Source organism: Polypterus senegalus, chromosome 7 (genome assembly GCF_016835505.1).
Source record: "Polypterus senegalus isolate Bchr_013 chromosome 7, ASM1683550v1, whole genome shotgun sequence".
In the NCBI taxonomy this organism is placed as follows: Eukaryota; Metazoa; Chordata; class Cladistia; order Polypteriformes; family Polypteridae; genus Polypterus; species Polypterus senegalus.
In genome coordinates, this window is record NC_053160.1 from 109473452 (window position 1) to 109487707 (window position 14256).

A 14256-nucleotide genomic window follows, 5' to 3' on the forward strand; every position below is an offset into this window, starting at 1 on the left:
AGATACTCCACCACACCAAGGGGTCAGAGTCAGGAGGAGGTGGAACAGGATTGCTTGGAAGAAAGTAGAGGTGGAAGGAGAAAGAAGAAGATTATGACAGTGATTTACCAGGTGATAAAAACCTTTAAAAGATATTTTGCTTAATAAAAATGTCTTTCTTATATTCATGACTATGTGGTTTGGTTATGTCTGGGTGTTGGGGGTAAGTCGACCTACAGGTCACGAGAAACAAAATTTTAAATGCTGTATACAAACAGGAAATAATTTAGGAGAATCCACAAAAACAGAAGCACAATGTATGAAAATTAGCCTATGTAGCTTAAAATAATGTCTGCACAGAATTTTGTGCTGCTTTACAAACAAAACAGCATCTAAAAACTGTTGCTAGCCAAACTGTAACAAACACTTCTTGTGGTAAAGCAAGGTCTACAACTGGTGGGTGTATTTTAAATTAATAGTTGCCACTCTCGCATCTTTGGGTGGGGGAGTGATAGTGTGGGGAGAGTGGTTCCCATGTGTGATGCAGAAGCAGATGGCTCAGCATTTAGTGCACATGTGCAGGATCTCCAGTGACCCTAATTGGTTCCAGGATTTGCTGATTGTGGCGGCTGTGCCACGTCTCCATTTTTAAAAGAGAGGTGCAAATGCTAGAGGGAAGAAACCAGACCAGAGGACTTTATATTTAAATAATTTTCCCATCACCATGACATATCGGCCTTAAGGATCAGATACTATGTCTGTTACAACAAATAAGATTGTTTTATGTATAAGATTTCTACACCTCTCTTATTTTTTTTTGTATGGCAGGAGTGAAGGATTTGGCCAATCCCGTCTCTTTGCAATTGAAACTGCACTATCTTGCCATTTAGACCTGTTAGGTAATAGAATACTTTTTCTCTTCATATCATGATTGAGACCTTTGACATCCTGGCTCACAAAGTTCACGGTTTGGTCAGAGAGACGCTGCTTTTGAACATTTGAGGACATTTTGTAATCTTAAGTAAAGGTGGTACACTGTTTCATACAATAGCATTAACCTAGGTATAAAATTATTGCCAGGTATTATGGCTAAGGAGCCTATAATTATGATAGCACCCACCAACCCCAGGGGGTCAGAGTTAGGAGGAGGTGGAAAAAGATTGCTTTATAGCAGGTGTTGGAGTAAAAAGGATAAATAAGAAGTAACTTGCTCCCCCATGCCCCCCAAATTAAAAATGTGGTTATTTTAAAATATTATCTTTTCTTTCTGTCTGAGAATTGACATCAAAATTTCTTTGACCCGTAGTTTGTCAGACAATCAGACTTCTCGATTTTGAGGTATTCAAACCATGAATGGGATAAGTTGTAGGTATCTCAGAATCTGATTTAAAGTCTTCTCCAATTATTTTAGAAAATAATTCAACTATGAATGCCACTGGGTTTGGACATTCATGGTTTTCTGGATTGTGACGTTGTCTTTTCATGGTTTTCTAGATTATGATGTTGGTCCTTCTAGATCTGTCTTCCAATGCACCTAATTTATTTCCAAGCACTTTACAGTTGGATTCTACAGCAGTTGCTTTTTTTGTCAGTGACAGATGTTGATTGTTCAACTTCTTCAATATGAATCGTAAACGTTTGCTTAACATCTTGCAAGTGATCGTTGATTATTTTTATTTTATTCTCAATTTTGCTCAAACTTTCCTGTATTTTTCATCAATAGTTGCTAGATGTTTTTTTAAGATTTACATCAAATTTATTGTTTAAACGTACAGACCTTCGGATCTTTTATTTCCTGAAGCAGCTTGTCCAGTCTGCTGTCCATTCTAATGCCAATTCTGTCTGATTTGATTCCAATGACTCACAGAGGGTGTTGGGAGTAGTTGACAGCAGGGGCAAAGAGGTCATAATGAGCACTGATATCCTACCTGAGATCAGCAAATTCACGTTGTCTACCTCACTTTCTGTTTTGCTTCCATGATTGTTGTCAGCTGGAGCAGATGCATAAGGATGAGGTGCTGGACGATTCATTCCTTCTCCTGTCTCTTCCAACTCATTAGCAGAATTGAGGCCAGATTAGACTTTGATGAGACTAACTACTTTTTCCTTCTCATTCTAACCTTTTGGTCTCCTGCTCATGCTTTTAATATACTTGTAATTCAGTCCTCATGGGTTAATTAAATACAACATATTTCAGATAATACAAAAAGCTAAATAACACCACTGTCAGTGGACCTCCATCCTTGATGTCCAATCACAATGTACAAGACTGCTTCAAAGTTAAGTACACTTTTGCGATGGCGTTGCTGATATGTGTGGCATCTCTAATGTTGTGAAGAAAACAGGCATTTCAAAAATATATATAAAAAACACACACACACAAATGATAGGAAATGTCCATGACTTGCATTGATGTCAACTCAGCCATGATGTGTGACACTAAACTTATTTTAGACGGTTGCTCAGAGATATGAGTCTCAGATGTAAAATGGTATCAGTCATGCAGGTATGTCTGATCATGGACTTACTATATTTTCTTGGGTAGAATTTGGTGAAGGAGTTGTGCTTTTAAGTCTATTGTTTATTCAGGAAGGGAGAAGACTCTTTAACATTTTTATTCTGCTTCTTAACACTAGAATTACCAGAGCCTACGAAAAAACTCATAGATTGTCCCACCTTAAAATGGTTCGCCTCCCTCCATCAGCGTTTTTTTTTCTCTAAATGTGTGGATATGCAGCGAACAGCAAGCAGCCTACTATCAAATCCCCCCACCTCGCACAGTTGTCTCAGCTCAAGTCTGTTTACCTGCATGTCAGTTGCTTGGAGTTGTACAGAGTGAGAAGTCAAGCGAAATGACACCTTTTATAAATACTATATCGTTATTTGTCATGCTTGCATTTCATGTGTGTTCTGTGTCTATAACATTCTTTTGTAAACACATCGTTAAAACAGAAACGTTTTTCGTGTTTTGGTAATAATTGACAAAATGTAGACATGAAGTATATAATGTGTGAAGCCTGATTTCCAAATATCAAAGAAACACTTTCACAAAAGGTACAAATGTAACAGAACAAATGCGCTTTTATTCAAATACAGAACTGCAGAAAAACAACCCGCGTTAGGGTGCGACATTGACACGCATTTGCTATGAGCACTTCGGTGGCACAATGGGATCAGCTGTTGACTAGTAATCTAAACTTCACGGGTTCGATCCCAGACGAGTCCATTTGTAGAAGTGAGCTGCATGTATTCATACTATTTTAGAATAAAAACATACATTTGATTCCAGTCTTTAACATCCGGTGTAATTTATAATACTTTAAAGTTTAGCTTTTTTTTTTTTTTATTCAGTTTTATTCTCTCAGCCATGTTCACGATCCCAACTCCATCCTAAAACCAGTGCCAGCCAAGGGTCGTGCAGTTTAACACTACTGTTTTCTCATAAAAGCGCTACAACAGAAGTCAACTCAGATCATGACGAGGCTTCTACATCGGATTAAGAATGCACTTTTGCCATCGCTGTACTTTGTATATGTACATGGGAAGCTCTGCACTTGTGACTTTACACTGTGGGAAGTAAGTAAATAAGGGTAAATAACATTCGATCCGACTCTTACATGCAAAGGACGGTGCATGCGCCCAAAACATTAACATTTATATGTTACTTACATAAAAGTCAGATCTATTGTTATTTACCTTTATTTGAGAGACTTCTGTTATAGCGTGTCTATGTGAAAACAGCAGTGTCAAATGCGAGGGTGGGGGAGTTGGGATCGTGAATGTGGCTGAGAGAACAAAACTGAATAAAAAAAACAAAAAAAAAAAACAAAGCTAACCTTTACAAGTATCACAAATTACACTGCCTGTTACAGACTGGAATCAAATGTATGTTTTTGTTCTAAAATAGAATGAATACGTGCAGCTGACTTCTCAAAACGGACTCGTCTGGGATCAAACCCGTGAAGTTTAGATTACCAGTCAACAGCTTATACCGTTGCACCACTGCAGTGCTTATAGCAAATGCGTGTTAATGTCGCACCCTAATGCAGGTTGTTTTCTGCAATTCTATTTTTGAATAACAATGCATTTGTTCTATTTGTACCTTTTGTGAAAGTGTTTCTTTGATATTTGGAATTCAGGTTTCACACATTATAGATTTCATGTGTACATTTTGTAAATTATTACCAAAACATGAAAACAGTTTGTTTTAACGATGTGTTTACATAGAATATTGTAGACACGGAACACACATGAAATGCAAGCGTTCCAAATAATGATATTGTATTTATAAAAGGTGTCATTTTGCTTGACTTCTCACTCTATACAACTCTAAGTAAGACGCTGACGGAGAGGTGTGAAGCATTTCAAGGTGGGATGGATCTACGAGTGTTTTCGTAAGCTCTGGTAATTCTAGTGTTAAGAAGTACAACAGGAATCAGCATATTACTGAGTACTCTGCTCTTTAATTATTGAGGCTGCAAAACATTAAACATTCACAATAAACCTGCTCTTTAATAGGTTTGTTTGAAAGCATTGGTTTTTACAGTAACTGAGGTAGATTTCATCAAATCTTTTTTCAGGAACAGGCAAATCCTGAGCCTGTTAATAAAAGCAAGATTAGAGAGTTATTTGCATTTTTGCGCTCACAGATCATGTAATCCTGACTTCATATGTTTTAGAAATGCAGGTTTTCTAGAACAGAAAAAAAAAAAAGCCAGATTTACATGAATCCTGATCTACTTTAAATGGATTTTGCACTAATCCTGCTTTGTGGAACACACCCGATGTTCATTAAGTTGTAATGCAGCAGCATTAACATCCCTACCATTATTCATAATCTTTTACCCAATAACATTAAGCAAACATGCTTCTTTAAATATGATATAATTTTAATATTTAGTGAATTCAGCTCAATATGAAATTTGTGTGTTTCAGTTGTGGAGGATGGCCGGCCATTTATCCCGGCCAATACCCCCAAGCCGCCAGGTGGAGCCCTCCTTGCAGCATGGAGGTTCCCAGAAGACCAGCAAGACATCATGGACAATAGAGTTTTTATGCACAGCCCTGTTGGATGCCATGGGGGCCACAAGAGGGAGCTGCAGGGAGGACCGACGATTTCTTCGTGCCCTATGACCCGGAAGTTCATCTTAGGAAGAGCGACGGGCTTCGGGTTGAAGAAAAGAACTTTTACCTGACCCGGAAGTGATTGAGAATCACATGGACCGGGAACACTTACAGGTCAGGAGATATAAAAGGACTGTGGGAGCTCCCAGACGGCGAGCTGAGCTGGGTGTAAGGGTGGCAACGCGTCTGGGAGCTGGAGAATTAAAGTAATTAAATTAAATTAAAGTATTGTGATTTGCATGAGTATTGTGGAGGAGAGGGTGCTTTGTGCACTGTGCAAGATTAATAAAGTCATTGCTGGGACTTTTACCTGGTGTTTGGAGTCGTGGACAGGGGTTCAAGGGAGCGAGAGCGCCCCCTATCTACCACACAGTATACAGTGATCCCCCGCCTATTGTGGAAGTTACGTTCCAGACCCATCAGTGATAGGTGAAAATCCACGACATAGAAAGACCATATAAATTATCTTTTTTTTTTTCTTATAGTTTAAGCCTTGAAATACCCCTCACACATGCTTTAAACAGATGTAAACTTAATTAAAACACACTTTGTAAACACATATGATATGTGGATGTTGGGCTAAGGATGAGTAACATCTCTCTATTCTAAAAAAAAATCTTGGCAGGGAGAGAAGGCTTGATCTTCTCAGAAGACAATTTGACATGCCGCGAGAGACATTTTAATGTCACGCAAGGCACAAGGCAGTGAGAAAGAAGGACAAATGCTGTACAGTCTTTTAAATGATTGAAGCACAGAGCAACAAGCAGAACAGGCATCTTGGCAGAAGCAGCACAAAGCCGGTATCTGATCCGTTAACTTCTGCTTAGTGTGTGTTCAGCTTCCCTTCCTTCACAACGTGAGCAGGAGAGATGCGAAGTGGCAAGAGCCTCAGCACGCCTCCGGGAGGGCTGAGCGAAGCGATCGAGACAAGATCATCTCAGAAAGACACATTGATGACAAGCAAGACTAGACATTACAACCTCAGGAAGAAAAACCCGTGAGATGATGACTTTTGCACGTCACGCCATACTTACAAACAATTTAAAACAAGTTCACTGACATCTAACCTAGCAGTTGTTGGACTGCTTTTGGCAGACAAATTTCAGCTGCTCCCATTATATGTTACCCAGCTCTTAAAACAACAACAAACAGAACATGCAGCTTGCCAGCATCAGCTGCAAGCAAGCCAGTAGATGATTCAAGCACATGTCCTTATCATGTGTTAAGCCCTCACACCCCGCTTCTCCTTCAGAACACTAGCGGCAGAGACACGAAGTGGCAAAAGGACAGCTGCTGTACAGGCCTTTAAGTGATTTACGCAAAGCGCGACAAGCACAACACACAGCTGGCCAGCAGCAAGACACCAGCTGAACCAATCGCATCTCTTTAGCATGCGTTCAGAAACCCCTTCACAATGCGAGCAGCATTATAAGTCCCATGAGAAAGATGTAACCATGCCCGGGGCAGGAAATAAAGGACAAATATTGTTTTTACAAAAGTTTTAAAGTAAAAATGAAAATAATGCATATGTAACAATTCACATGAAAATAATCTCTTTAAATTGTTTATTGGGTAAACTAAAAAGGGGGGTGAGCGAGCGAAACGAGCAGGGGGTGGAGTCCTCTAGTAATAATAAAAATAACAATAATAAATCCGCGATGTAGAGGGGGCGTGATAGCTGAACCGTGATGTAGCGGGGGATCACTGTACAGTGACAGTATTTTAATATACTGTATACACAATTGATTACATTGGGAAATTATATCAAAATAGTGTATATTCTGTTAAGAATGAATTATGTCCTAAATAGTACTTCATATTTTATCTTTTAAATAGCTATCAATAACATTTTAGCATTATACCATTTACTTCAGACAGCATTGTTTTTCTGACAGGGGACTCTGTCAGACGTTCCCAGCAGGCCCTCACAATACGTTTGGGCCTACCAAGCCTAATCGGCATCCCCCCCCATCATTGAAGCCAACTCACCACCAGGTGGTGATCAGTTGACAGCTTCGAACCCTCTCTTCACCCAAGTGTCCAAGACATATGGCCGCAAGTCCGACGACATGACCACAAAGTCGATCATCGAACTGAGGCCTAGGGTGTCCTGGTGCCAAGTGCACATATGAACACCCTTATGCTTGAACATGGTATTCATTATGGACAATCTGTGATGAGCACAGAAGTCCAATAACAAAACACCGCTTGGGTTCAGATTATGGGGGCCATTCCTCCCAATCACGCCATTCCAGGTCTCACTGTCATTGCCCACGTGAGCATTGAAGTCTCCCAGCATTACGAAATAGTCCCCAGAAGGTATGCCCTCTAACACCCCCTCCAGGGACCCTAAAAAGGGTGGGTACGCTAAACTGCTGTTCGGTGCAGACTCACAAACAACAGTCAGGACCCGTCCCTCCACCCGAAGGCGGAGGGAGGCTACCCTCTCTTCCACCGGGGTAAACCCTAATGAACAGGCTCCATGTAGGGGGGGCAATAAGTATGCCCACACCTGCTCGGCGCCTCTCACCAGTGGCAACTCCAGAGTGGTAGAGAGTCCAGCCCCTCTCAAGGAAATTGGTTCCAGAATCCAGGCTGTGCGTTGAGGTGAGCCCAACTATATCTAGCCAGAACCTCTCAACCTCGTGCACTAGCTCAGGCTCCTTCCCCTTCAGAGAGGTGACATTCCATGTCCCAAGAGCCAGCTTGGACCGCCAAGGTCCCTGCCTTCGGCCACCACCCAATTCACACTGCACCCGACCTCCTTGGCCCCTCCCATAGGTGGTGAGCTCATGAGAAGGGGGACCCACATTGCCTCTTTGGGCTGTGCCATGCCGAGCCCCATAGGTGCAGGCCCGGCCACCAGGTGCTCGGCATCGAGCCCCACCTCCAGGCATGGCTTCAGAGGGGGGGCCCCAGTAAGGTAAAACGTCGTCCAAATTTTTTATTCGTCATAAAAGGTCTACTGAACCGCTCTTTGTCTCATCCCTCACCTAGGACCAGTTTGCCTTGGGTGGCCCTACCAGGGGCATAAAGCCCCGGACAACAGAGCTCCTAAGATCATTGGGACACGAAAACCCCTCCACCACGATAAGGTGGCGGTTCGAAGAGGGGTTTGCGTGTTCCAAAGAGGGGCAGAGTTCCCTGTCAGAAGTAGCTTCAACTCCCACCTCCGGCAGAACTTCGACAACGTCCCGAGGGAGGTGGGGGATATTGAGTCTGAATGGGCCATCAGACGCAAATGTTAACAGTCCTCATACACACCCAAGGAACGTCCTTCCTACATTTATGACGTGTATAAGGTGTGAATAAAAAAAATTCACATCCACAGTCATTCTCAGTCACACACACCACTCACATCCACGTCCATAGTTTTCCCAGTCTCGTTTGCGCACAAGATCTGACACGGTTTTCAAATAAAAAGGGGGTGTAAACAAAGCAAGTTTGTTTGTTATATCATGTCTTTATCTGAAAACAGTGTCAGATCGGGGTGGGGTGGGGGGGTTATGTTGGAAGCTTGAACGTGAGTGAGAGAATAAAACTGAAAAAAAAAAACAAGTACTTAAAATTGGCAGACTCAAATCAAATGTATGTTTTTACTGTATGATAAACAGTAAGAGCAGCACACTACTCAAAATGGTAAATTTGGGAAGCAGCTAATATCAAAACCGCAATCTCTTGATTGGAAGGCAACAGTTCTTAGCATTTTACCACCCAAGCTGTCATATCAACCGCCTACCGTAACCTGCTTTCTTTTATCTTCGGTTAGATTCTTGAATCAAAGTTCACTTGTTTTGTTATACTTTTGTGAAAGTGTTTACTTCATATTTGTATTTCAGGCTTCACACATTATACATTTCATGTCTACATTTTTTCATGTATTACTAAAATATGAAAAATGTTGCTGTGTTAACAACAATGTTGATGACTCTGAACACACATGAAATGTATGTATTCGAAATGACAATGTACTTTTTTACCCTATAAAGCTCCAGCACTTCACTCGAAGATAAACACTGAGCATTGACAAACCTCTTTGCGAACTGAACTGTGGCAGTGGGCGAGGGGATGAGAGAGCAGGCTGCTTGCTGCTTATCTACACATTTACAGGACAAAAGATGCTGACGGAGAGGTGAGAAAGGATTTAAGGTGGGCCGGATTTACGAGTTTTCTCGTAGGATCTGCTAATTCTAGTGTTAAAGGTAAGAGTGGAGACACTGAAGGTTGGTACAATGACTGGGAAAGGAAGGGAGTTAGCAGATTTGATAGAAAGGAGGAAACTAGACGGAATGGGAACAAGACAAGAGAATTGGGAGAAGGTATTTGTTGTACTGGGGAGAAATTGAGCAAGGGAGAAATGGTGTAGGTATAGTAGCATCCAAACAACTAAAAGATAGTCTTATCAGTGTGAATAAGAGGAGTGATAGGGTGAAGACTGGGCTTGGGGGAACTATAGTTAATTATTTGTGAATATGCTGCTCAAGGGGACTGTGAGGAAGAGGAGAAGGACATTTTTCTGGCCACAAATGGATGAAGAGCTTAGAGCAGTTCAAGGAGGAGAAAAATGATTGTTGGTGATCTAAATGGACATATGGGAAAGAGTAGAGAGATGATAGAGAGGATACATTGAGGGGGGTATAGGAGGAAATAAATGGGGAAGGGAAGAGGATAGTAGATTTTGCCATGGCATCTGATTTGGTAATAGCTAACAAGTTTTTTTGAAAAGAAAGTAAAATAGCTTGTGAGTTACAGTAGTGGAGGAATAGACCTAATGTGTAGAAGATCTAATTTGAAAGAGATAAAGAATTGTAAGGTCATAAATGGGGAAAGTGCGACAGTGCAGCATAAAGTGTTAGTGATGGACTGGGAGATCAGAATCAGCATGAGAATAAAACCAGAGCAAGCAGCAGCAATGAAAAACTGATGGAAATTAAAAGAGGAAGGGCTTGAGGAAAGCTTTAGGGAGAAAGTTTTAAGTGAAGTGCAGTCATTTGAGAGTGTGAAGGAATGGTGGGAGAAGAATGGCAAAGTTGTATTAAAAGTAGATGAAAAGGTGTTGGGAAGGATGACAGGAAAGTGCCCACCTGAGGACAAACAGACATGGTGGTGAGAAAGAGGCAAAGAAGAAATGTTACCAATTGGGAAAGAAGGAATGTATAGGCAGATAAGCAAGGAGGCAATGAAGGCAGTGGCAAGGCACATGTTTTTGAGGAGGTGTTTGAAAAACTGAAGATGAAAGAGAATATTAGAATAGCAAAGAGTAAGAACAAAGCAGACTAAAGATTAAAAATGTGTGATATACATGGAAAATGTACTCTGAAAAGCTGTTGAATGAAAAAAATCCTAGGGTATTTGGGAATGGAGTCCCAGTTGGAGCAGTTCTGCACCAGAAACCTCTAAGTTCTCAGCTCTTTGAACTGGTTATAGATGTATTGATTCATGGGATAAAAGACCAATCTTCTCTGGTGCATGCTTTTGCTGATGGCATTGTGTTGTGTATCACCAGAAAAAGAGGAAGTGGCGAGGATGCTGGAAGAATCGAGAAGGGTTTTGAAGACAGAAAGTTGAAGATGGAGTTGAAAGAAGACAGGATATATGAGATTTAATGATGATAAGGATTCAGAAGGATTAGTGGTAGTCCAAGATGAAAAACTAGATGCAGAGAAGTCCCATAGAGTGCAGTTTGGATGGAATCACTTGAAGAAGGTATCAGGAGTATTGTGTGATTGAAGAATTAAGGTGAAGATGTAAGGTAAGGCTTTTAAGACAAGTCAAGTAATGATGTATGGAGGTAAGACATGAGCAAAAAAAGGGCGCACAGGAGAAGAAGTTGGATGTGGCAGAACTGAGAATACTGAGATGGATGTCTGGAGTTACAAAATAGACAGAATAAAAAACATGAGACAATTTAGAGGTAGAACAAAAGTGGGAAAGACATTTAAGAAAGTACAGGAAAGTAGGCAGAAGTGATATGGACATGTGATGAAGAGAGATAATGAATATGTGGGCAAAAGAGAGATGGGAATGCAAGTATGGGGTTGAAAAAACAAAGGAGGCCAAAGTGAAGGTGGATGGAAGTAAAAAGAAGGTCTGAAGGAAAATGGCTTGAATGTCGAGGAGGTGCAAGAGTGAGTTTGGGGAAGGCTGATCAAGCACACCTACCTCACATAGAAGTGAGATTAGATGAAAAGGAAGAAAAAAAAGCAAAGAAACAAAATGAAAAATCATTCCAACAGAACAAAATCTATTAACGAGCTATTAGATGGACCACATTATAATACATCTTGAGATGGTCAAGTAAATTACAGGTTAAAATATTCATTTAAATTATACAATACTATTTTTCCATGTTTAGGAGCAAGCTACCAAGACTATATGCTAAAACAAAATTAATCAACTAATCAAGTGCTCAGTTTTTGGATTGCATTTTCAGCAGTGCTAAATTCCATACTATAGTGCATGTAGCAGCTGTCTCTGCATCCAGACATACAAAATGTAACACTTTGCTTCACGTGAAATAACTTGCTTTCCCAAATAATAAATAAGTAAATAAATAAAAAAATAAAAAAATCCCTGGTTACCTGCACAGAAGGGCTTTCCCTTGTCCACACTGAATTTTTCTTGTCTTGAGGAGTAGCAATAAACATGGCAGGAAGATTGGATCGTGTAGAAACAAAGTAATTTTTAACTTCTGTGTACTCTGCAGCTGCAATTCAAAAACATTTTTTGATCAGTACAATGATTACTATAAGAAATGTTATATAAACCACTTCAGAAAACAACTCTGGGGCATAAGGTTTAGGGTAAAAAAAATGCATAAAACAAATAACATTTTTATTTGCTGCTTAAAAGTACTATATGTAATTATTTAAATGTTTACTGATGTGGTACAAGTCATATAAAAAAAGTAAGTGATCAATGTGTTTTGTGAGTTTGACTCTGCAAGACTAACCACACTATTTTGATATATTTTGTTATGTAATACATAAATAAGAATTGCTCACGAAAGAATCTTTTTATGCAACTGAAACAATTTAAGTATTGCAAATTGAGGATTTTACAATGGCTACTAAAATGTTTTACTTAAGAGGTGCTGATTTGAAAAGGTGTGGTAATGGTTGACAGATGGTTAGTGGCTATAGTGTTACTAATGAAGGGATTTTACTATTTATAGCATTAGCAGGGAATATATCCCATGTTTGGCAATGGCCAGTAGAATATATATTCTTATTTTAGAACCTAGAATGCTAATAAGGCTATAAAAATGACTTTTAAGCTAAAGCTCAACCTAGGGGACAGGTGGAAGACATCCCTTCTGCCCACACCTAGGAAAATGACTCTGACTCATCTGAAGTGTACAAAAATAGAGACCACACAACTGTACATGCTTTTCCAAAAGCTTTCTTCAGCTGATTATTTTTGAGGGTGCATGCAGGTGCAAAGATAAATGTATACTTTCTTTAGTATTAATTCGTTCTCATCTTAGTATTTCCACCATAGATACTGGGGAGAGATACACTAAATATTTTGGTTTTAGTAAGGATGCAATACTTGAATAAAATATTTTCATGGAGCATGCTCTCCCTGTTGGATGCATAGGTAATGCAGCAATCATTCCACTTCTTTATATCCTAAGGAGTGTTCTCAAGAAGAAAGAAATATATTAAAACCCATGAATCTGAGTCAAATGTCATACAAGCAATTATTCACATATTTACATCCATAATGTTGTTAATTTCTACTTCTACCTTAGTCTGTCAAATTAGCTATTATACAGTATATACTTTGTCAAAAACATCAGCATGGCGAGTTTCTTGTGGGAGTTGATTCCAAGGCACTCTAAGGAAGGGGGCATCATTCAAAACATACACAAATTAAGTCTCTGCCTCAATCCTCAGATATTTAACAGAAATCCATGAAGATGAATGACTGATGTCATTTTCAGTGTGACAACAGCTTACTGTCAAGGTGGTATAAAAAGACACCATAGGAATGGTGGTAATTCTAAATGTGTGCTCACAGACAGACAGACAGACAGACAGACAGACAGATAGATAGATAGACCCAAGGGGAAATTAGCACTGCTAACCCCAGAGCCCACTTTTTTTTGTTATTACTTTTATCCAGGCTAGAATCACAACTTTTTTAACATCTGTTTTATGTGTATTTTTATGTTTATTTCACAACTTAAACTATCATCTAAGGTTCATGCACTCCCAATGATACATATGTTGGCGCAAAGCATATAGAAAAAGAAAAAGTAGAGTCTATAAACAAAATTTTAAATATTGTATACAAACATAAAGGAAACTAGAAGAATACACAAAAACTGAAGAACAATGCATGAAAAGAAGACTTTGTAGCTTGAAATAATGACTGTACAGCATACTGTTCAGCTTTTTTGACAAGACTATGCAAAACAATTAAAAAGACATCCCAAACTTTGAATCACATCTGGCAGCAAATAAACAATTTTAGCATTTATAACTCAATGTGATCAAATCTGATCAATTTATAGGTAATTTCAAACACTTTCATAACTTGCACACTGCCCTTTAACATGTAAACAAAAACTTAGCATTAGTAATTAGTGGACAGTCTCTGATAAACTGACACTAGTGAGCGTGCAATTAAATGTGCAAATGTAAATGAATGGGAGCAACCTGCATAGTGAAAAAGTATGATTCTAGGATTGGCTAAGTCAAGCACTATCATTACAGTACTTTGCTTGCAAAGTGTTCAGTACATATGGAATGTAAAGGTAAACAGGAAAACCATAAACAGGTAATCAGAAGCAAAGGGGAAGGCAGTCAAAAAGTGAAAAGTGGTTGCCATAAAGCAATTGTGATATAAACCAGTAGTTGCTTTATTAATTTAGACATCAAGTGCTTTGATTTTGCTCTTATCTACCCTATGGTTTTAGTGATTGTGCTATATGCAGTATTATACGTGATAAATATTCTTATAGCGTATAGCACAGCAATGCTTCTTCAACTATGGGTGGGTCAAGTACATGTTTGACATAGGTCATCACATGATTGTGCAGTAACATTGTCTGCTCCCACAGCCTGTATTCAGTCAGGCCTGTGGCAGCAGATCTTGTCCATCATCCACCCTCCATCACTACCTGTAGTTCACTAGAGATGCATAAAC

General features: G+C 39.5%; 1 protein-coding gene across 1 annotated transcript in view; it reads right to left on the bottom strand.

The window, feature by feature from the left end:
- Positions 1-14256, bottom strand: part of nol6 (nucleolar protein 6 (RNA-associated)) — a 309483-nt gene that overhangs the window by 60938 nt on the left and 234289 nt on the right. Inside the window, exon 21 of the mRNA XM_039757964.1 lies at positions 11685-11809. Coding sequence (XP_039613898.1) covers positions 11685-11809 — 125 coding nt within the window. The remainder of the gene's footprint in view (positions 1-11684; positions 11810-14256) is intronic.